General features: G+C 37.8%; 5 protein-coding genes across 7 annotated transcripts; 4 read left to right on the forward strand and 1 right to left on the reverse strand.

Annotated features, from left to right (window-relative positions):
* The first annotated feature begins 2,108 nt into the window (after nt 1-2,108).
* On the forward strand, nt 2,109-3,973 carry LOC125190398 (phospholipase A1-IIdelta-like). 2 transcript variants are annotated; one of them, XM_048087707.2, is made up of 2 exons: nt 2,109-3,142; nt 3,595-3,788. In XM_048087707.2, exons 1-2 carry the CDS (start codon nt 2,229-2,231, stop codon nt 3,653-3,655), a joined length of 975 nt encoding a protein of 324 aa, XP_047943664.2. In that variant the 5' UTR covers nt 2,109-2,228; the 3' UTR covers nt 3,656-3,788. The 2 variants fall into 2 exon arrangements, with proteins under 2 accessions (XP_047943664.2, XP_047943663.2); XM_048087706.2 differs by having other exon boundaries at nt 2,112-3,142; nt 3,537-3,973.
* A 4,105-nt stretch (nt 3,974-8,078) lies between these two features.
* On the forward strand, nt 8,079-9,836 carry LOC125190397 (phospholipase A1-IIdelta-like). The gene is made up of 2 exons (XM_048087704.2): nt 8,079-9,043; nt 9,401-9,836. The coding sequence occupies exons 1-2, from the start codon at nt 8,127-8,129 to the stop codon at nt 9,687-9,689; spliced, it is 1,206 nt and encodes a 401-aa protein (XP_047943661.2). The 5' UTR covers nt 8,079-8,126; the 3' UTR covers nt 9,690-9,836.
* Nucleotides 9,837-10,378: 542 nt separating this feature from the next.
* On the forward strand, nt 10,379-12,290 carry LOC125186671 (phospholipase A1-IIdelta-like). The gene is made up of 2 exons (XM_048083087.2): nt 10,379-11,265; nt 11,758-12,290. The coding sequence occupies exons 1-2, from the start codon at nt 10,483-10,485 to the stop codon at nt 12,190-12,192; spliced, it is 1,218 nt and encodes a 405-aa protein (XP_047939044.1). The 5' UTR covers nt 10,379-10,482; the 3' UTR covers nt 12,193-12,290.
* Nucleotides 12,291-15,623: 3,333 nt separating this feature from the next.
* LOC125190614 (2-aminoethanethiol dioxygenase, putative (DUF1637)) lies at nt 15,624-19,431 on the forward strand. Of its 2 annotated transcripts, none has more exons than XM_048087957.2 (6): nt 15,624-15,828; nt 16,199-16,496; nt 18,103-18,248; nt 18,436-18,505; nt 18,825-19,031; nt 19,121-19,431. In XM_048087957.2, exons 2-6 carry the CDS (start codon nt 16,397-16,399, stop codon nt 19,237-19,239), a joined length of 642 nt encoding a protein of 213 aa, XP_047943914.1. In that variant the 5' UTR covers nt 15,624-15,828; nt 16,199-16,396; the 3' UTR covers nt 19,240-19,431. The 2 variants fall into 2 exon arrangements, with proteins under 2 accessions (XP_047943914.1, XP_047943913.1); XM_048087956.2 differs by having other exon boundaries at nt 15,630-15,828; nt 18,436-18,583.
* A 58-nt stretch (nt 19,432-19,489) lies between these two features.
* On the reverse strand, nt 19,490-21,110 carry LOC125190613 (uncharacterized). Its single transcript, XM_048087953.2, has 2 exons — nt 20,892-21,110; nt 19,490-20,696 (listed from the first exon to the last, which is right to left on the reverse strand). Exon 2 carries the CDS (start codon nt 20,668-20,670, stop codon nt 19,642-19,644), a length of 1,029 nt encoding a protein of 342 aa, XP_047943910.1. The 5' UTR covers nt 20,671-20,696; nt 20,892-21,110; the 3' UTR covers nt 19,490-19,641.
* Nucleotides 21,111-23,189: the final 2,079 nt, after the last annotated feature.

Genomic DNA, 23,189 nt, shown 5'->3' on the forward strand with positions numbered 1-23,189 from the left:
TGTGATCTATTTTGATTTGTTATTTCACTGATTGTGTTAGTCTTTCATCTTTGATCCGAAAGGATCTTGTGTGAAGTTACTAACCTGTTTCTTTGAGTGTGCAGGTTATGAAGTGATTGGTTGAGCCAGCTAGGGTTTCGGTCAAAAAACTTGTAATAGTTAGGGTTCGAATTACTTGTATCTCCATTACATAAATACATTGTATTTTGTATAAATCAGCCGCATGGTTGAGAGTTTGGCTAAGCTCTCTTGTACAAGAACAAAGAGGTCTTGGTAATTAGTGAATCTGGACTGGTCTGATCCCTACACACATTATCAACATAATATTAACACAGCATTAATCATTGACTACTGTTGAAATTCTGTTAACATTTTCCTATTGATGTTTTTCTTTATCTGTTGACATCTATCAATGGTCCAGATCATAGTTTTGAGTTTGTACAATATTTAGAGTTTTCATTTGATCACATTCCGAGTATAAAATATCTATAAACTCGAATTCAAGAGAAGACTTCTTCACACGAGTATAAATATTTACAATCGCAAATTCAAGGGAAGACTTCTAGGCACAAGTATAAAGGGTTTACAAATTAAAAAGAAAGATTTATCAGCATGAGAATAAAAACTATAATTTACTAATGGGTTGTAGCTCTGGTGGCAGCGGAGCTGTGGTCCCTCCACCCGCTGAGAGTTGGTCTCTAATTTAGTTCAAAGATCTAGCCAAGTTAAGTGTTGAAGATCTTCTTACTTATTTTCAAAGGAAAGTTGCAAACATAGTCCTCTAGTTTCTAAAGAATTGTAAAAGTTTTTTTTTTCAAAGTGAAATAACAAACTCAATCTCTAAAGAAGAAGAAGAAACTCATTAATAAGTCTAACTATAGGCTAAAACTCAATCCAGCAGCTAACTGATAGAGTCATATAACTATATAAAATACCATACTTGGCACAAGTATAAAATGTCTACAAATTCAAACATAAAACAAAGATTTATTAACATGAGTACAAACTCAGGCTCAAACGAAACACTCATTGACATGAGTATAAATTATCTATATATTCAAATTCAAGTGAAGACTTTGACACAAATATTATACACGGACTACGAATCCATATTCAAGTTTTGACACAAATTTAAGTGAGAATTTTTTATGTGAGTAAATACATATAAAAATTGAAGACCAGCTAATTAAGATCAACTAAAAGTTCAACAAATTAAAATGGAAGATCAATATATAAGATCTCATTACTCAAACGAGTCATTATCACTTCATTTATAAGATTTTGTTCGAGATTGTCAACGCCAAATTTTACATTCCCTTAAATTTGAGGAAAGATAAATGGTTTCAAACTTATTTCCTTATCTATTCTTATCCTCCTCCACTTTCTATTCAATTTCCACCAAGTTTATTAGATCACACGAATTTGATGGTATAATCTTTCTAATTGTTCACACGCAGAATTTATTAACGTCGTCGTTTTACCATATAATGGTCCACCTATTTTTCTGGCACATATACTACATACCAATAGACAACGAAATATATACTCCATGAAGCAATGTAGTACATTTTCTTGATAAATATAGCTCAGTTTCCACAAATTCATCACACTCACATTCTATTATAAAATTAATACTCCATTGGTCCCACAATAAGAGTCATATTTTGTCATTTCAGTTCGTCCCACAATAAGTGTCCCATTTTACTTTTACTATGAATAGTAAATAACCCCACATAATTACTAACTTACTTCACTCACATTCTATTATAAAACCAATATAAAAAAGTTGACCTTGTAATTCACTAATTTGTTCAACTCACTATTCTTTACATTTCTTAAAATCCGTGCTCATACCAAATCCTCGCTCTGTCTCAATTCACCTACTTTATTCTCTCTTTACTTCTACTTCTTCTCTCTCTCATACTTTACTCTCTCTACGTTAACACTTTAAATATCAATTCCTTAAATCTATGTCCGAAAAAAGTGCTTCGCTTATCTTGGGACGGTGGGAGTATGACTTCTTCTATTGTGGGACGGAGGGTATATTATATAGATGTGGAACCCATCCCCTAAATTTTAACTTTCACTTTTCTTCATATTTCTTAATACTCGCACTGAGTCAAATGTGAACAATATTTCGCGGACGCAGGGAGTACCATATATAGGTAGCCATAGCCATTTTCAAGATACCAACTATTATCAACAACATAGCCAAAACCTAAATAGCCATGGAAGAAAATACCACCAATGCTGCAGCCGTAGTAGCATCAGAGCCATCGTGGCCGGAGCTCCTCGGCTCCAACAACTGGGACGGCCTCCTCGACCCCTTAAACCTCACCCTCCGCCGCTTCCTCCTCCGCTGCGGCGACTTCTGCCAGTGCACCTACGACGCCTTCGACGACGACGACAACTCCCCCTACGCCGGCAGCAGCCGCTACGGCAAGGCCTCCTTCCTCCACAAGGTCAAATTCCCCTTCGCCGCCGCCTACCAAGTCTCCTCCCTCCTCTACGCCACCTCCATCGACACCCTCACCGCCTCCTGGGACTACCAAACCAACTACATGGGCTACGTCGCCACCTCCACCGACGCCGTCACCAGCCTCCTCGGCCGCCGCGAGATCTTCGTCGTCTGGCGCGGCACCAAGACCCCCTACGAGTGGATCGACGTCGCCTACTTCGACCCCGTCCCCGCCTCCCCCCTCCTCCGCTCCTCCCCCGCCTCGCCGCCCAAAATCATGGACGGCTGGCTCAAAATCTACAACTCCTCAAACCCTAACTCCAAATTTCTGAAGCTGAGCGCGCGCGCTCAGCTTCAGAAATTAATTGACCAGCTTCTTGGTCAATACAAAGACGAAAACCCTAGCATCGTCGTGACGGGGCACAGCCTAGGGGCGGCCCTGGCCGTGCTCTCCGCGTTCGATTTGGTTGAAAATGTGGTCAAAGACCATGGCGGGGAAGTCCCCGTCACGGCCGTCGTATTCGGCTGCCCGCGCGTGGGAGAAGGCAGCTTCACCGAGAAGCTGAAGGAGTATCCCAACCTCAAGATTTTGCACACTAAGAACTTACTCGACCCGATTCCGCATTACCCGCCGGAGATCTTGGGCTACAGAGGCGCCGGAGTGGAGCTTGTGATCGACAGCAGGTAATGTTAATTGAGTCATTTTTCTATTTTAGAAAGTTGCAAGATAATTGAGTCAATTCTGGCACAAAGTAACCTTCTCTATTATATGGAGTATTCATTTCTCTTACTTTATTCACCGTCCACTTAACACACTGTTTTTAATTTTTGCCGAAAAGAAGCATTTTTATTAACAAGGAACAGAGAGTGTACAACTGACAATATCTTTATATTTTATTTTATAGTCGTTAATTAGAATTTAATTTGATTTAATTATAGCCTTATAAATGTGGATGTGGTATTTGATAAGAATTAATAAATAAAGAAATAAAATTATTTATATATTCCATCTCTTTCAACTATATATCTCGTGGTCTTTCCTCTTCTCTAGCTATTTCTATTTTATTTGAATTTGTAGGAAATCGCCGTCGTTGAGAATGATCCCGACCGGTATTTTCGACTGGCATAACTTGCAGGGGATGTTGCACGTGGTGGCCGGGTGGCACGGGGAGGAGGGGAAGTTCAAGGTGGTGGTGAAGAGGAGCTTGGCGTTGGTGAACAAGTCATGTGCGTTTCTCAAGGAGGAATATAAGATCCCGGGGCATTGGTGGGTGGCGGAGAATAGAGGGATGGTGCTTGATGACAAAGGAGACTGGGTTTTAAAGCCGCCGCTCGAGGAGGATCTCCCCGTCCCCAAGTCCACTTAAATGGCACTCGTCAAGGATGTGTTCACACGAGACATTCTATTTCGAGTTTATGTTATGTTTTTTCTTTTGGAATAAAGCTATGCAGCCACAACGTGGATGTCTGTATTTTGTTGATTTTAATAAAAATGAGATAATGCTTTGCTTTCAATGAAGAAGAGTATGTATAGTATACTACGTAGTTGTAAGAAATAATTAATTTTAAGTGGATTATATTAAAATATTTTGGTAAATTATAAGAAAATGAATAAATTTTTATTTGAACTAAAGTTGTGGCAAGCCACATCATAACTGGATAACATCATTGTATAAGGAGGTTTTGTGACTTTATTTGTGTAGTCTTTTGTATGCTTAATTGTGTAATGAATTATCTACTTGATCTATAGGTGCCATGTTGTACTAATAAGGAGTAGTAAACTATCCTCCAAATTTATGGAAATTAAAGATGGAATTCATTAATTCACACGTCTAGTATAAAACCCATTTTGTAGAGTCAAATTTAAATGAAACATAATAACGAAATTTCTATTTTCATTGAAACTTATTACTTATAATGTTATTAATTATAAACATGCTCATGTCTTTTTCAACATAAAAAACACGTTGAAATGTCACATAAATTCCAATTTTGCACATCAATGTGGTAGAACTAGGGATGTCAATCTAGCCCGAAACCCACGGATCGACCCGAATTTTCCGGTAAAATCAATGTATTATATTGATATATGTTATATAAATTTAAAGTTTTGGGATTTCTTTAAAAGTGAGTTATAACTAAACATGTAGTTAATTGACATTAATACCCCTATTGATATTTTTTTGAAATTAATCCTATGGTCTTATTGACGTTTTTTTATCGTATTGACATTTAGGGATTAATGTTCTAAGCCCTTAATTTGAATATCTAATGGCTATTATTTAATTGTAGTTAGCAATTAAGTTATGAATTAGCAGTATAACACTCCCCAATTGACATGAGTATAAATTAAATATCTATATATTCAAATTCAGGGGAGTGATCAATTGCTAACTCATCATTTAATTGCTAACTACAACTAATTTAAGGCCATCGGATTTTAGAAAACGTGTGGTCTACAATTTGCCACGTGTAATTTTCCTTTTTATTAATAAAATAAAAAAGATAAAAAAAAACTCCAAATTAAGGTTTTGGATGAAAATGTCAATATAGTGTTTCAAAAATATGAACACAATGCTTTGAGAATGTCAACACAATGCTTTAAGAATGTTAACCCATTGCTTATATTGACATTCTACATATATTATATTGACATGTTTTATATAGTATGTTGACATTTTTGCTTGTACGAAAAAATTAAAAATTTTTGAATTTTTTTTTCAAATTTTGACGTCGGAACATATGCATGTAGGATATCGTTGGAATTCTTATGAAATTATCTTTAATTTGATTTATGTTATATGAATTTAAAGTTTTGGGATTTCTTTTAAAAGTTAGTTATAGCTAAACATGTAGTTAATTGACATTAATACCCCTATTGATATTTTTTTGAAATTAATCCTATGGTCTTATTGACGTTTTTTTTATCGTATTGACATTTAGGGATTAATGTTCTAAGCCCTTAATTTGAATATCTAATGGCTATTATTTAATTGTAGTTAGCAATTAAGTTATGAATTAGCAGTATAACACTCTCCAATTGACATGAGTATAAATTAAATATCTATATATTCAAATTCAGGGGAGTGATCAATTGCTAACTCATCATTTAATTGCTAACTACAACTAATTTAAGGTCATCGGATTTTAGAAAACGTGTGGTCTACAATTTGCCACGTGTAATTTTCCTTTTTATTAATAAAATCAAAAAGATAAAAAAAAAAAAAAAACTCCAAATTAAGGTTTTGGATGAAAATGTCAATATAGTGTTTCGAAAATATGAACACAATGCTTTGAGAATGTCAACACAATGTTTTAAGAATGTTAACCCATTGCTTATATTGACATTCTACATGTATTATATTGACATGTTTTATATAGTATGTTGACATTTCTGCTTGTACGAAAAAATTAAAAATTTTCGAAATTTTTTTTCAAATTTTGACGTCGGAACATATGCATGTAGGATATCGTTGGAATTCTTATGAAATTATCTTTAATTTGATTTATGTTATATGAATTTAAAGTTTTGGGATTTCTTTTAAAAGTTAGTTATAGCTAAACATGTAGTTAATTGACATTAATACCCCTATTGATATTTTTTGGAATTAATCCTATGGCCTTATTGACATTTTTCGTTGATCGTATACACATTTAGGGATTAATGATCTAAGCCCTAAATTTGAATATCTAATAGTTATTATTTAGTTGTAATTAGCAATTAAGTTATGAGTTAGCAATAGAACACTCCCCCTCAAATTCAAGTGAAGACTTTGACACCAATTTATAAACGGACCACAAATCCATATTCATGTTTTGACACAAATATAAAATGTCCCAAACACAAATTCAAGTGAGAATTTTTTTATGTGAGTATATACAAATAAAAATTGAAGGCCAGCTAATTAACATCTACTAAAAGTTCGAAGATCAATATATAAGATCTCATTACTCAAATATCAAATCTAATTCAAAGCCTGATGGAACGCCAAATTTTACATTCCCCCGATTTGTCGCTTATTTCCTTATCTCTTCTTATCCTCCTCCATGTACGATTCAATTTCCACCAAGTTTATTAGACCACGCGAATTTGATGGTATAATCTTTCTAATTTTTCACATTTCGTTACAAAAAACTTCAACTCTTCTTATCCTCCTCCATGTACGATTCAATTTCCACCAAGTTTATTAGATCACGTGAATTTAATGGTATAATCTTTCTAATTGTTCACATTTCGTTACAAACAACTTCTATCGCTTCTTATCCTCCTCCATTTACTATTCAAATTCCACCAAGTTTAATACATCACGTGAATTTAATGGTATAATCTTTCTAATTGTTCACATTTCATTACAAACAACTTCTATCTCTTCTTATCCTCCTCCATGTACTATTCAAATTCCACCAAGTTTATTACCCTCCGTTCCACTTAAGATGACACGTTTTCCTTTTTAGTTTGTCCCAACTAAGATGACACATTTCCTTTTTTGGTAACTTTGTCTCTCCAATTAATACATTCAACCACTTTTTTCGCTCTTATTAAAATATCCATCTTTCTTTATCTCTCTACTTTAATACTTACACTCACCTTCTCTCTCTCCAATTAAACACTTTAATCAATAACTCCTAATATCCCGTGCCGGCTAAGCATTGTGTCATCTTTGCCGGGACGGAGGTACATCACGCGAATTTGATGGTATAATCTTTCTAATTGTTCACTTTTCGATACAAACAACTTCAGTACCCACGCAGAATTTACTAACATCGTCGTTTTACCATATAATGGTCCAGCTATTTTTCTGCCACATATAGTACAGTACATACCAATAGACATCGAAATACATGAAGCAATGTACATTTTCTTGGTAAATATAGCTCACTTTCCACTAACTCATCGTACTCACATTCTATTATAAAACTAATACTCTCTTCGTCCCACAATAAGGGTCACATTTTGTCATTTCAGTTCGTCCCACAATAAGAGTCACATTTTACTTTTACCATGAATGGTAAGTAGGCCACACATTCCACTAACTCACTTTACTCACATTCTATTATAAAACATATATAAAAAAGTTGGACCTCATATTTCACTAATTTTTCCAACTCACTATTATTTACATTTCTTAAAACCCGTGCTCATACCAAATACTCGCTTCGTCCCAAGATAAGCGAGTCACAATTCGTTTTTGAAATGTCTCACTATAAGTGAGTCATTTAATTTCCTTTTTTAGCTAAAAAATCATATCTCTTACTTTATTATCAGCCTACTTTATTCTCTCTTTACTTCTCTACTTTATCTCTTACTTCTCTCTCATACTTTACTCTTTTGGGACGGCAGTACTTAAATCCCGTGTTCAAAATATCATGTCTCACTAAAAGTGAACACTTTAAATATCAACTCGTTAAATCCCGTGTTCGAAAGAAGTACTTCGCTTATCTTGGGACGGAGGGAGTATGACTTCTATTGTGGAACGGAGGGTGCAGTATATAGATGTGGAACCCATACCCTAACTTTTTCCTCTCACTTTCTTCACATTTCTTAAAACTCGCACTGAGTCAAATGTGAACAATATTTTGCGGACGCAGGGAGTACTATATATAGGTAGCCATAGCCATTTACAAGATACCAACTATTATCAACAACAGAGCCAAAACCTAAATAGCCATGGAAGAAAATACCACCAATGCTGCAGCCGTAGTAGCATCAGAGCCATCATGGCCGGAGCTGCTCGGCTCCAACAACTGGGACGGCCTCCTCGACCCCTTGAACCTCACCCTCCGCCGCTTCCTCCTCCGCTGCGGCGACTTCTGCCAGTGCACCACCGACGCCTTCGACGGCGACGGCGACTCCCCCTACTTCGGCAGCAGCCGCTACGGCAAGGGCTCCATCCTCCACAGGGTGAAATTCCCCTTCGCCGCCTCCTACCAAGTCTCCTCCCTCCTCTACGCCACCTCCACCATCGGCATCCTCGACACCTGGGACTACCAAACCAACTTCATGGGCTACGTCGCCACCTCCACCGACGCCTACTACAAGCTCCTCGGCCGCCGCGAGATCTTCGTCGTCTGGCGCGGCACCGAGAGCATCACCGAGTGGATCGACGACGCCGAATTCGACTCCGTCCCCGTCACCCCCCTCCTCAACCCCTCCTCCGCCGCCTCGCAGGCCAGAGTCATGGACGGCTGGCTCAAGATCTACACCACCTCAAACCCTAACTCCGAATTTCTGAAGCTGAGCGCGCGCGCTCAGCTTCAGAAATTAATCGACCAGCTTCTAGGTCAATACAAAGACGACAACCCTAGCATCGTCGTGACGGGGCACAGCCTCGGGGCGTCCCTGGCCGTGCTCTCCGCGTTTGATTTGGTTGAGAATGTGGTCAAAGACCATGGCGGGAATGTTCCCGTCACGGCCATCGTATTTGCCTGCCCGCGCGTGGGAGACGGCAGCTTCGTCGAGATGCTGCAGGAGTATCCCAACCTCAAGATCCTGCACACGAAAAACTCACTCGACCCGGTTCCGCTATACCCGTCGGACATCTTGGGCTACAGAGACGCCGGAGTGAAGCTTGTGGTCGACGGCAGGTAATGTTAGTTGAGTTATTTTTCTATTTTGAAATATTGCAAGATAATTAAGTCAATTCTATTTTTGGCAAAAAAATAACTGTCTCTCTTATTTTATTCACTATCCACTGAACACACTATTCTTAAGCGCCTCTATTAACAAGGAACAGAGGGAGTACAACTGGGAATATCTTTATATTTTATTTTATAGTCGTTAATTAGAATTTAATTTGATTTAATTATAGCCTTATGAATGTGGATGTGGTATTTGATGAGAAGTAATGAATAAATAAATAAATTATTTATGTATTTCATCTTTTTCAACTCTATATCTTGTGGTCTTTCTCTTCTCTATTTCTATTTTATTTGAATTTGTAGGAAGTCGCCGTCGTTGAGAATGTTCCCGGAGATTACTCCCGACTGGCATAACTTGCAGGGGATATTGCACGTGGTGGCGGGGTGGCAAGGGGAGGAGGGGAAGTTCGAGGTGGTGGTGAAGAGGAGCTTGGCGTTGGTGAACAAGAAGTCTGAGTTACTCAAAAAGGAATATAAGATCCCGGGGAATTGGTGGGTGGCGGAGAATAAAGGGATGGGGCTTGATGACAACGGAGAGTGGTTTTTAAAGCCGCCGGAGGAGGAGGATCTCCCCGTCCCCGAGTTCGCTTGAATGGCACTCGTCAGGAATGTGTTCACACGAGTCGTTCTATTTCGAGTTTATGTTGTGTGTTTTTTTTATGAATAAAGCTATGCAGCCACAGTGTGTACGTCTGTATTTTGTTAATTTTAATAAAAATGAATAATGCTTTGATTTCAATGAAGAATGTAGTAGTAGTAGTATTTTAAGTGGATTATATTAAATATTTTGGTAAATTATTAGAAAATAAATAAATTTTTATTTGAACTAAAGTTGTGGCAAGCCACATCATAACTATAAGGAGGGTTTGTGACTTTGTGTAGTCTTTTGTTTGCATAATTGTGTTATGAATCATGTACTTGATCTATACTTGTGCCATGTTTTACTAATAAGGATTAGTAAACTATCCTCCAAATTTATGGAAATTAAAGATGGAATTCAGTAATTCACACGTCTAGTATAAAACCCATTTTGTAGAGTCAAATTTGAATGAAACATAATAACGAAATTTCTATTTTCATTGAAACTTATTACTTATAACGGTATTAATTATAAACACGCTCATGTCTTTTTCAACAAAGTATACATAAAAAACATGTTGAAATGTCACATACTAAATTCCAATTTTGTACATCATGGGGTAGAACACATCTCAATCAATCTCTTTCCCATAATCGTTACATATTTCACACAAATTAAAACGAATGGCTCAAACAACATTTACAGAAAAATCCTATCCAATCTACTTATCTTTTTCAAATCCATAACAATCTTCAATTATTCAATTTCAACAATTTCTTGACTCAATTCAATAAATCGAAAAAAAATGGCGGAAGAAGCACCGCCGCCGCCGTGGCCGGAGCTCCTCGGCAGCAACGACTGGAAAGGCCTCCTGGACCCCTTAAACCTCACCCTCCGCCGCCTCATCCTCCGCTGCGGCGACTTCTGCCAAGCCACCTACGACGCCTTCAACAACGACGCCAACTCCAAGTACGCCGGCAGCAGCCGCTACGGCAAGAAGTCCTTCTTCGACAAAGTCATGCTCGAGTCCGCCGCCGACTACCAAGTCTCCTGCTTCCTCTACGCCACCGCCCAGCTCAGCGTCGCCCAGGCCGTCTTCCTCCGCTCCCTCCGCCCGGACGCCTGGGACCGCGAGTCCAACTGGATCGGCTACCTCGCCGTCACCACCGACGCCGTCACGGCCGCCCTCGGCCGCCGCGAGGTCTACGTCGTGTGGCGCGGGACGTCCCGGACGTACGAGTGGATCAACGTCCTCGCCGCCGTCCCCCAGTCCGCCGCCGAGCTCCTGGCCGCGCCGGAGCCCGGCGACGACGACGACGACGATGAGAGGGCGCCGAGGGTCATGAAGGGTTGGCTGACGATTTACGAGTCGTCCGACCCGAAATCGCCCTTTACCAAATTGAGCGCGCGCTCACAGATGCATAAGAAGATTATGCACCTGCGAGAGCGGTACAAGGGGGATAGCCTCAGCATAATCATGACGGGGCACAGCCTCGGCGCGACTCTGGCGACCATCGCTGCGTTCGACCTCGTCGAGAACGGCGTCCGCGACATCCCTGTCGCGGCCGTGGTCTTCGGCAGCCCCCAGGTCAACTACATTTCGCTTGTCGAGACTTTTTTTTTTAAATACAGAACATTGCTGGAAAACCTATGAATTTGATTAAATTCTGGTCCGTCCTGATAAACTTGAAAACCCAACCTTAAAACCTTGATTTTATTATTTTTCTTAGTTTTTCAATGACTAAATATTTTGGTTGCTTATTTGTAATATGTTGTTGATGTGACGCACATATGTTTCAAATTTAATGACGTAACTAACTTATGTGCTAAGTGTGTTGTTAAAAATGATACACCATCGATTTCGGTGAAGTAGAATTTTTCCGGTGCTACATATTCAATTTCATCCAAATTAGATTGTGTGAGAAATTTGCGAAAAATGCTAAAGTTCATATTTTTCGCTTTAGATTTTTTTATATTGCGGTATAATTCTAAGTATTAAATTTCATTGGCATTAGAATTGCCATTTTAAATAGTACATTAAATGCGTGTTTTTAAAATTCTAGCTTCGTCACTGATACAGGTGGGAAACAATGCATTCAGGGAGCGGGTGGCTCAGTACCCGAACCTAAAAATCCTGCACGTGCGGAACAAGATCGACCTGATCACCCGGTACCCGAGCGTGTTGCTCGGGTACAGGGACGTGGGGGTGGATCTGGAGATCGACAACAGGAAGTCACCGAGCCTGAAGAGATCGATGAATACCGGAGACTGGCACAACCTGCAGGGGATGCTGCACGTGGTGGCCGGGTGGAACGGGGCGGACGCGGAGTTCGAGCTGAAGGTGAAGAGGAGCTTGGCTCTTGTTAACAAATCTTGCGAGTATTTGAAGGATGAGCTTTTAGTCCCCGGTATGTGGTGGGTGGAGAAGAATAAAGGGCTTGTGCGTGATGACGACGGCGAGTGGGTCCCGACGCCGCCGGCGGATGAGGATCAGCCGGTGCCGGAGTTTCCGTGATTGGATGTGTCGTTTTGTACATATGTTTGTTGCGTTTTGGAATGATCACGAATTGATTGTTTATATTTAAGTTTACGTAAATGATTATTTATGCATCACTCTATTTTAAAGGTTTCAATGTTATAGTGTGAAACAATAAATATTTATTTAATATATTTAAAGTGAGGGGTGCATTAAAATGACGACATCTCTTAAAGTGACACTGTGACACCATGCTAGACTGCAATATTATAAATGATAGACTACAATAGTAGGAACGCTACACTGCAATTTAAATTGAGGGGTGTGTTAAAATGACAACACCTCTTAAAGTGACACTGTGACACCATGCTAGACTGCAATATTATAAATGCTAGACTGCAATAGTATGAACGCTACACTGCAATTTATAGATTGCAGTCTAGCGTATTGGATATTGCAGACGGAAAAAATTGCAGTCTAGCGTATTGAATATTGCAGGCCTTAAAAATTTACCCTTGAGCATTTTTTATGATTGCCGCATGACAACTTATTATTCGTCCACATGTACAAATGATTGGCTAGGAATGGTGGTATGGTGTTACTTTAAGAGGTGTTGTCATTTTAACACAAACCTTTAAATTGATATTAATAACAAATTTCTATTATTCCCAACTTGTAAAAAAAGTTACTCCTACATAGGTAAAGATTGTCGGTGGCAGATTCAGGATCCGAAAACGGAGGGAGCGGAATATATAGTATTAGCTTGATTTAGTGTGAACATGGCTATGTTTTTCATTGTTCGGAGTGATGCCGGAGGCAAACGGAGGAGGCGGACATGGTAATTTTACGTCCCGATAAGGGAAAAATAGTCGCACGGAGGGGGCGACCGTCTCCTCCCCACCCCGATCCGCCAGTGAAGATTGTGTATTGCACCAGTGTTATTAGTATTTAGTAGGATGAAAAATTAACTATTACTACTATCATTACTTATAGTTCCTTGTACTAAAAATGATGTGTTTATTAAACTTTATAGTACTATTATTTAAAATTAATTTATTTTCAATTTTTTTTATACCTAACGTCAAAATCTAGACTTTCGCCGAACGCAGGACTAAGATTCTTTGCACATATTCACAGAGAAAAGGACTAACAATAATGACGATTTCCCACATGACTTTAGACAATAAATTCAAAATAAAATGATTTGCAACAAGACTTGTTAGAGAGAGAGGGCCATACTGCATTTAAGAAAGGTCGACAATGAATTTAAAGTGTATATATATCTCTTCTATTAGATTGTGATTTATATCTGAAAAGAGATTGTGATTTATAGAATCTATATATTTATGGAAATGTTTTATTGTATGCATGCAACTCTTCTATGGAGACAGCCACTAAACATGGAATGCCCCTAACTATATATCTCTATCAAACCCACACGTACACGTATATACATATTTGTATTAAATAATTAAATATATATAATAACTAGCAAATTCAGTTCATCCCCCTTGGTAGTTAGTATAGTTGACAAGAACTTAGATTCGATTTGGTTATGATTACACACTGCTTTTTTAATGCATACTAGTATATGATAGTGAGTCTATTTTTGTAATGGAATATAAGTATAATGATTTAGTGGAGTGTTTGATCTACTTATTATCAAAAACACAGAATAAAGTAAATATCTCAAAATGGCAAAATAGACATTATTTCGTGTACAATGACGTAATTATTTTTTAGTCTAATCATGAATATACGGATGATGAAACTCATACGGGCACAACAACTGCACTTAAGTAAATAAGAATACGATGTCAAAAGGAACCGAAGAGTCACAAATATTTCCCTACTTTCGAATGTGTGTCTATGAGCACACATAAGTAGCACCGTTGCATTGCAGACCACGCTCACGAACCCCGGCCCACCAACCACTCCCCAACCAGCCCTTTTTGTTTCACACCGCACCACATATCACTTTCGCTATTGCATTACGGGTGCTCTTATGAACAATCCTAAAAAACTAAAAGAAGTTATGGAAAACTATATGTTATTGAACATTCCTAAAAAAACTAAAAGGACTTGTGGAAAAACTATTTGCTGTTTTGTACGCTATATCGCATCAACTTCCCTGTTTTATTCTGCTCAAAAGATAGTCAAAGGAATATTATTGTGGAAACAATATTAACAATTTTTTCAATAATACTATAAACCATGGATTATATAAATATGAAGATACTATATGATTAATCACTACATAATTGCCTATGCATATTAATATCATATTCTCTATTATTATCATCCATTCATATTGCATTGACACCATTTGCAAAAGTGTGAGAATCTTTGTTTTGAACTTCTTAATTGTTGCTTAAAATGCTACTCCTAACGTGTGGCGTCGAATGTCACACCGACCCCCTAACTAGAAAGTGTCGATAGACTTTGGTTTAGTGATCTTTAAATTATTTCATCTCTTTTTTAATACAAAAAAAAAGCGTAGAAGAAAAAGAGAAGAATAACAAAAGAGGAAAAAAAGCAAACATTTGCGTTATCCATCATCATCATCCACGAGAGATCCGACAACAATAGTCTAATAAACATATTTTGTTCTTATAAATTGATTCATGAAATGTAAGATTTACTTTAGCCAAAAATTAATAAATAATGGCGATTTTGTTAGCTTCATTAATTTATAGCGCAAAGTTGTAGAAAATTATGAAATCTCATGTCTTTTCCACAATTCTACAAGTCATCTAGAAAACCAAGAAACTTAACATCGTTCACAATTATCATACGAGCTTTGATTCGAGTGAAGCCGCATTCAATGCGACTCTCGAAATTTGAGTTTATACCTTCATCTGAATCTTTATCAGTTTGTCAACACACTTAACATCTACTTAGTCGCATCATCAATTTGAGACACATATGCACTACTTCATCTATCATATTACTACGTGTAGGTAACACCTGCACATTTCATCGAGGGATACTTGCAGAAAGAGCTGATTGGCAAAAAAATTACGAAGTCAAGTCATTTATAGTCCGTCCAACCCCTTTCAAAATCAGACAGAATTTATTCGCAACTATCCCACAACAATAAATCAAATTATAGTCTGCCAAAGATGTTTTCCAACGAAAAGAGATCATTTTCTATACGAATTTACGATATCGTTCAACTCATGAGACGATCGCACAAATTGACCGACTTTCAAAACTGCAGAAATGACCGAAATTCGACCTAATTTCAAGATTTTTTTTTTCTCAATCTACCATTTTGCAAAAATATTGAACTTTTATAATTTCCATATCTGATTTTCAAAATTGATGGACTTAGGCATATTCACATTTTATTTATTTGAAATTCTGCACACCCCATTACTACGCCATTCAGTTACAATAAAGTGTGACAACTTGGACTAAGTCTGTCTACATTCATCGAAACTGGCGTTGGTAGATTTAGGGAGAAAAGGGCAAAATCGTCAAATCCACAACAACACAATCAAAATTACACAGAAAAGCTTCAAAGCTTCATTCTCTCAAATTCCCTTCTTTCACTCCCTCAACACAACCCCCGCCTCCCTCCACGCACCTGAGCTCTCACGCTCACAGATTACGCCTCTTTCTCCCCCCACCGATCTCCATTTCTGCTCGGAGCGCCGCGATTTCATTTTCGCCGTAAGTCCTTACGTTTCCGTGCCGCGTTTTTAATCCTTTGTTATCTGATTCCGTTTCACTGTATTTGAATCGTTTCTGCTTAATTTTATGCTCGTTGATCTATTTCGGATGTGAATTTTCAAATTTTCGATGGTTTTGGGTTCAATTCGCCTCTCCATTTGTTGTGTTAGGTTGTAATTCGTGATTAATTTGAGTAATTTGGAGTAATTTGAAGCACTGTGTTAACTGAAATTGCACGTGAGTAAGTGTGAGCCTATTTGCTTAGTTTCTTCTAATTGGACAGCTCGCGGTGGGCCTGCATGATTCTATTTTTTGGTTGATTGGGAATTATTTGAGTTGTCATATGTGTTTAACTGTTGCAATCTTTTAGGTTTTGTCGGCGAAGATGAATTGTTAAGTGAGGTGCTTATGTGGATACAGAGATTTGATTGTCAGCAGTTTTTTGCATAAAATTGGATGCAATTAACTGAGAGGGTCTTCAGCGAAGAGAGGACCCTTGATTCGGTTTGGAACCGGAGCTGTTTTTCTTGACGTTATCGTAGAGTTTAGTCGGTTCGTTATCCAGACAATGCCAGCCGTACAGAAGCTTTATAACGCGTGTAAAGCATCGCTTACGCCTAATGGACCCATTTCAGAAGAGGGTTTAGAAAAAGTTCGCAACTTATTAGGTAAGAAGAGGAAATGTTATCATCCTTTTGTTTTTATTTTTCCTGCATTCTTTTTCTTTATCATGGATCTCCTTCGAAAGATATAAACCGAAGCATTCGTTTATTGTTGCGTATGGTGACACTTGGTATCTTTTTGTAAGGGTTGATTTAGTTGTTCCTAGTTAATAAAGTTGGTAGAAGATGGCTTTCTTAATAGGGGAAAATCAACATGCGATTCGTTATTACTTTTACTTTATATATTAATTAGGATTGACTCGGAACACAAAAAAACAAGAAGATATATGAGATCTTAAATTGAGTTTAACAATCATTCTCTCACTGGAAAGGTAGTTGCCTCAAGTAGTTCACCAAGATAGCTCTTTTATTCGATGACCATGTTACCATGTTGTATACCATCTTCCAATCACGTGCGTCTTTTTGTATGGGTACCTCATAATCCCGAGCTCCTAACTAAGAGTGGCCCTTTGTCTAACTGTAGTTCCCATATTAACTGGGGTTGCAGTTTTAATGAATGAGCTGTGTAATTTTGTCGGAGATAAAGTTGCTGTTGTTAAAAGCTAGAATCTATGAATGAATATGACATGATAATCATCTTTAACATTGTAGGCTTAGATGAGGTGGTTATTGAATACTACTACAAAAGGATAAGTAGTTTTTAACAATATAGACCCATGTCTTATTTTGGATATCTCGTATCTCGGTAAGGAAATACAAAGCAGTAACTTTGGGAAAGATAGACTAGAAGCATTCCGCCATGCTTGGTAAGCTTTTTATATATGGCCAGTTCTAAGTTTCTAAAACAGAATTGCTCCCATTGCGGACGGAATGGACTTGTCAGGTACTATATGTAGCAAATCTGTCCCCTAGAAGGAAAAGTTCTCCACGAATTAAATAGAACTTTGCATCATGCATGTAATAGATGTATCTGCTAAGTACGAAAGAATGATTCAGACGAGTAACTTTATATTATCATAATTGAAGATATTACTATCTGTCAGGTTGACATCTCCTAATCTGGCTATGTGATATTCTTGTACTGAATGCATACATGATACATCATTAAATCCCACATGATACATCTCCTAATCAGGTTGACATCTCCTAATCTGTCAAGAGTATATGACAGCTCAAAATAACAATTACTTTCAGGATAATTAGTTTATACCTAACACTTCTATGTAGAGCATTGTTATGATGACGTGGTTGTGAACTTTGAAGACCTTTTACTGGCTTGGCTCTCATATTATGAGAGGGAACACCTCATACTTTGTCCACAGGCTGAAGCTATTAGAATAGAGTGTCAATTTTTACTATAGGATATCTTTTTGACAATTCTAGTCCAGTGACTTTTATACTGAATCCATATTTGTCATCTTTTTTACAACTAAAGCTCTTGTAAACCTCAACCCTTTTATGAGTTTCTATCCATCTTTATTATGGCTCTTTTGTTATCTCTATATTCGTTTGTCAAAACATTCTCATGTTCCACAAGCTATTGCCTGTCATACTTAATGTTTTGGTGGTTTAATGATTGAATTTAACTTGTGATGGAACATATCTGAAATTGCTTTGTTGGTCCATAAGGTACTTCCTTCCTTTGTTGCAGAAAAAATCAAGCCTTCTGATGTAGGTCTCGAGCAAGAGGCCCAACTATTACGGAATTGGCAGGGTACATTCACAGAACGCAATGGGGGAAATCGGGCTGCCCCCACAATCAAATACCTGCATTTGCATGAGTGCGATGGCTTCTCAGTAAGTGTCTTTCTTATGATTTATCAACTTTTCTGTTTTTCTTTTCTTTCCATTTCTGCTTTACCCAGTTCCTGTTTCCTTTAATTAGTTTGGCTTCACACAGTGCACAAATTTTTGTGATGAAATCGTAGTGTCTTTATAATTTTTGAACCTTAAATTACTGAAATAAGAAACTTCTCTTTTACAGATGGGAATATTCTGTATGCCACCTTCTTCAGTCATCCCTCTTCATAATCATCCTGGGATGACAGTGCTGAGTAAGCTTCTGTATGGTTCATTACATGTAAAATCCTATGATTGGATCAACATTCCCGGGCCTTCTGATCCATCTCAAGGTTAAGTAATTTAGGCAACTGTCATGGTGTTGGATTCTGCTTTCATACTGGTTGCCTGTGCTATTATTGAACCTCAATCTATCTCGATTCTTGAATATTGAACCTCAGTTAGATTCTGGGCATGGGATTTATGAAAGTATCTGAATATGCAAAACATGTCTAAATCTTTTTGCCATATGTATATTATACTATCAATATTAATCACTTCCTTACAATCTTAAGACTATTTGATTACTTTCAGGAGCAAGGCCTGCCAAAATTGTGAAAGATTGTGACATGACAGCTCCATGTGATACAACAGTTCTTTATCCAACTAGTGGTGGTAACATCCATTATTTCAAGGCCATCACTCCTTGCGCCATCTTTGACATCCTTTCTCCGCCCTACTCATCCGATGATGGACGCCATTGCACTTATTTTAGAATGTCCCCTGCCGCAGATCTACCTGGTAAAAGCACTTGTTGCAACTGAAAACATTTAATCCTGAAATTTCATCCTTTACTAATATCATTTTCGATTTTTTGGGCTTAAATGAAGGTACCATCGAGGTGGACGGAGAGACAATATCTGAAATTACTTGGTTAGAAGAGTTTCAGCCTCCAGACGACTTCGTCATAAGGAGAGGACAGTACAAAGGCCGCGTGCCTAAAACTTGAAGAAATTTTTGATGTCATATATTCAAATTCTATAAGCTCTCAAGAGCCAAGACTGTCTTAATTTACCTCAATTTTAGTATGGTTTATAACTCTGGTGACAATAATTTTCCTTTAGCAGAAATTAGACGTTTGAGGTGTACATAGTTGAGGTATTATATATTATTATTTGATTGACCTTACAGGGACCCTACATATCTTGAGATCATACTATTTTTATTTCCTTAAATCCTTTAATTCATGTTAGAAATATCATTTATTGGTATAAGGAATGTGATCATATGGTTGGTCTATGAAGCTTGAAATGATTTAGTCTGATTGTATAACACAAAATATTCCTTTTTAGCTTCAAGAGAAGATAGAAATTCCACCAAAAAATCAAGAAGTCTTCTTGTGTTGAAATTTTCAGCACTTGCTGCTGAACCGGGACGCTAACGCAGAGCTTGATGCCTTCCTTGCTGAGGCGGGCGCCAGAGTGCGAGAAAGCCAAGAATCTGATGGAGACGCGGGCAGAGGCGGCTGTGGTGGTGGAGGAGCAACACCCTCTCTTGTTAGCCGCATTCTTGCTTCTTCGGCTGCTTTGTTTACAGCCAGCCGTATGCTGTCTTCGCTGCTTGGATCTTGGTCTGACTCTGAACCCGAACCCGAACCCGAGTCTTCAATCATCTTCGTCTCGTTACTTGTCTTCACATCATCTCCCCTCTCCACAATTCTTACAGCATCATCAGCCAGTAGCTCCTGCAAGGTTCTGAAGCTCTGCTTGCCCGGCGCCTCTTCAAGACCGTGTCGTTTCTCATCGCTCTCACCGAGTTTGGATGCTATATTCCCTTTGTGACAAAGAACAGGACTACTTATTACCTCACTCTCACTGTCTGTTGAGGAACCAGACAGTGCAGATTCAGACAGCATTCTAGTAATCGGAAATGTCATCGCGCGGCTAATTGCAGGAACGGGATTCAGACTGCAGACCGAACTCCTCAAGCGAGATCGAGGCAGCAAGCAACATACTGTGATCACATTTTCACGTTGCTCACTCCCTCCTCTCTCAGAACTAGGCTTGCAGTGGAGTGCGACGGCCTTTTCTTCATCCACTACTCTCCCTCTCTCTTCGTCCCGTTGGAGAACTAACGAGTTCGCTCCTGAACCGTTTCCTTCATGCACATCCGGCTCACTACTTGCATCAAAACTTGGACTAGCACAGTTGTGAGACTGTGCTAGGATCTCTTCTTTCGGCCGTCCCGGGCTCTGTTCCCACAGGAAGGGAACAGAACCCGGGTTACTCATAGGACCAGAGTTCGCCTCTGGTCTACGAGTAGGAAGCCAATGTATGATTGTGAGGCCTTCCCTTTTATCAACTATATTTAAGCCCCCCTTGGGTGAGTATTTCCTCACAGATAATATTGGTTGATTGAAATTCAGCTTCTTCTCCACCATTTTTCTTCTTCCACTTCAATTAAGCTCTATTCAAAACACAAGAATAAACTTTATAGGTTTTGAAAACCATAAATCTTCAAATATTTTTCATGTATATACATGTTTTTTAGAGTTGAACACACTAGATTTTTTTCAAGTGAAAAAAACATAGCATAACATGGAATCAAGAATAGTGAGAAAGCAAGCAAAACTACCAAATTCTTGAGATGAAAAGGTTGTACCTTTTAATATCCAATAAATGAGAGATGTGTTGAAACTTAGTAGTCAAATTCTTCCTTGACATTTTTGCCACACTCACATAGTCATAATATTTATAGGAGAGAGAAAAAGAGAGTAAACCAGTTTGTACGTTTCTGCAATGATTTTAATTGGAAGAGTTCATTAAACTAGTACGTGGAGACAAAGAGAAGAAGCTTATACCTTGTGTAAAATGGAGAAATAAAACTTAGCATGCTCAAGAAATTGAGATATCGTTATTAATTATGAGAATCTATACGTTCCTTTAGTAAATTTATAAATGTATTGCCTGGATTTTCATATTCCATTTTTTGGATCACGTGACCTTATTTTAATTATGGAAGTAATGCAAAGTTGAAGCTATGGCCTCGTAGTCCTATGTCTGCGTGTGTTTCACTTCATGCACGGCAATCAACATTTTTATGGTTCACCTACCTTTTAGCAAGTAGGTCATTTAGTGTTGACACCGGAGGTGCCCACCGTTCCTGAATCAGCGGTTATGGTTTTGGAAATTGTCGAACCGGAACCGAACCACGATGATGTTTCGCGGTTTCAGTTTCGGTTCCAAAACCACCGGTTTTCCGGCAGTTTTTTACGGTTTTTCACGATCCCGAATCGTCAGTTTTTTGCGGTTCCGGCTTGGTTTCACGGTTTTCCGGTGATTTTTCGTGGATCCGACACGGTTTCAGTTCGAAAATTTTTGAACCTGAACCGAACCACGGTTCAAAAATCGATGGTTTCGGTTCAGAACCATAACAGGCGGTTACGATTTTGATTTTAACCGCCGGTTCGGTAATCCTTGGGCAGGTCTAGTTGATACGGATTTTAATATGTAATTGATAAAGTAAGAGAGATGAGAAAAAATAGTTGAAAATTGAAATTATATAGTAGATGGTGGGACCCATAAATGATAAATAAAAAAGAATAATAAAAAGTTGTCATAAATGAATATAAACTATTTCTATTGGACGAATGGAGTATTAGTTTAATGGGCTATCATGGATTCCGATGAAATCAATTTAGAGACTTGTTGGATAGTTTAGCTGGCCACAATGTCCAAAACGATTTAGGAGATGAAGAAAGTAAGTAGAGATACGCATTTCATCTCTTGTTTTCTCTAATTATCGTTGCGATATAAATTTGTTTTTATCTTTTAATTTTATTTTTGTATTTTAATTTAATATTTGTTCAATTATGCCACAAAATCAGTCTTAAAATAATTTGTGTAACACTAAGATACCGTTCGACCAATCACATCGGCACCTCATTTTATTTCACCACTCTAACTCAGATAATTTTATTTGTGTTACTATTCCATAGAAAATGTGAAATATCTTTTTGGCACCCAATATGAAATATTCGGATGCTCACCTAAATTTCCTAATCATATATTCATGTGTCAATTAGGTTCCAAGTAGATTTTTCTCCACCAATAAACGTTCCCATGTTAATTTTATGATAAAAATAATCCGAGTCCCAATCTATTAGATGAGTCAATTTATAGTTGCCTCTACAAAAAAGACTAGACTAGATTACATCATACCTTATTAATGTATATTGTTTAGGGTCAAAGAACTCGCTTCCACGGTAAGTTAATTTTGTTGCGCCTAATTTGGCTAACTTTGTTCTAATCCAAATTATTGTCACACCAATGCTCGAGATATGTACGTCATTTTTTTTATAAAATTACTTGATCATTTATAGTTTATTTTACTCCTGAATACAACAATATAATCTTCATTATGTACATTTTTGTTACAATAACTTCATTTTATAATAATAAAATTAAAAAAATAATACTCCTTCCTTCCCATAAAAATATTTGCACGTTTCATTTTTTTCCGTCCTACAAAAATATGTGCATTACATTTTTGAAAAGTTATACTCCCTCCGTTCCCAAAGAATATGCACTTTGGGTTCGGCACGAATTTTAATGCAAAATTGATAAAGTAAGAGAGAGTTAGAGAAAAAAAAAGTAATTAAAATATTATTAGTGGAGAATGAATATCACCTCAATAAAGATAAAAGAGTTTCCAAAATTGGAAAGTGCATATTCTTGTGGGACAGACTAAAAAGAAAAGAGTGCATATTTTTGTGGGACGGAAGGAGTATCAATTTACTTATTATCCACTAACACTACTTTAACTACCATTCTCCTCCTCTCTCTTCCTTTACCATACCATTCTATCAATCTTTCTTACTTTACCAATTTTGTCTTAATTCTCGAATCATACCCATTGACCATATTTTTATGGGACAGAGAGAGTATTCTTTTCGTCCCA

Source organism: Salvia hispanica, chromosome 5 (genome assembly GCF_029641045.1).
Source record: "Salvia hispanica isolate PSC_SH4W2 chromosome 5, Shi_PSC_v1, whole genome shotgun sequence".
NCBI lineage: Eukaryota > Viridiplantae > Streptophyta > Magnoliopsida > Lamiales > Lamiaceae > Salvia > Salvia hispanica.

Coding starts and splice junctions, on each gene's coding strand:
- LOC125190398 (XM_048087706.2), top strand. CDS start 2,229: ATGGAAGAAAATACCACCAATGCTGCAGCCGTAGTAGCATCAGAGCCA. Junction 3,143..3,536: donor GAGCTTGTGATCGACAGCAG/GTAATGTTAATT, acceptor TTGAATTTGTAG/GAAATCGCCGTCGTTGAGAA.
- LOC125190397 (XM_048087704.2), top strand. CDS start 8,127: ATGGAAGAAAATACCACCAATGCTGCAGCCGTAGTAGCATCAGAGCCA. Junction 9,044..9,400: donor AAGCTTGTGGTCGACGGCAG/GTAATGTTAGTT, acceptor TTGAATTTGTAG/GAAGTCGCCGTCGTTGAGAA.
- LOC125186671 (XM_048083087.2), top strand. CDS start 10,483: ATGGCGGAAGAAGCACCGCCGCCGCCGTGGCCGGAGCTCCTCGGCAGC. Junction 11,266..11,757: donor TGGTCTTCGGCAGCCCCCAG/GTCAACTACATT, acceptor TCACTGATACAG/GTGGGAAACAATGCATTCAG.
- LOC125190614 (XM_048087956.2), top strand. CDS start 16,397: ATGCCAGCCGTACAGAAGCTTTATAACGCGTGTAAAGCATCGCTTACG. Junction 18,249..18,435: donor ATGAGTGCGATGGCTTCTCA/GTAAGTGTCTTT, acceptor TCTCTTTTACAG/ATGGGAATATTCTGTATGCC. Junction 19,032..19,120: donor CCCTGCCGCAGATCTACCTG/GTAAAAGCACTT, acceptor GCTTAAATGAAG/GTACCATCGAGGTGGACGGA.
- LOC125190613 (XM_048087953.2), bottom strand. CDS start 20,670: ATGGTGGAGAAGAAGCTGAATTTCAATCAACCAATATTATCTGTGAGG.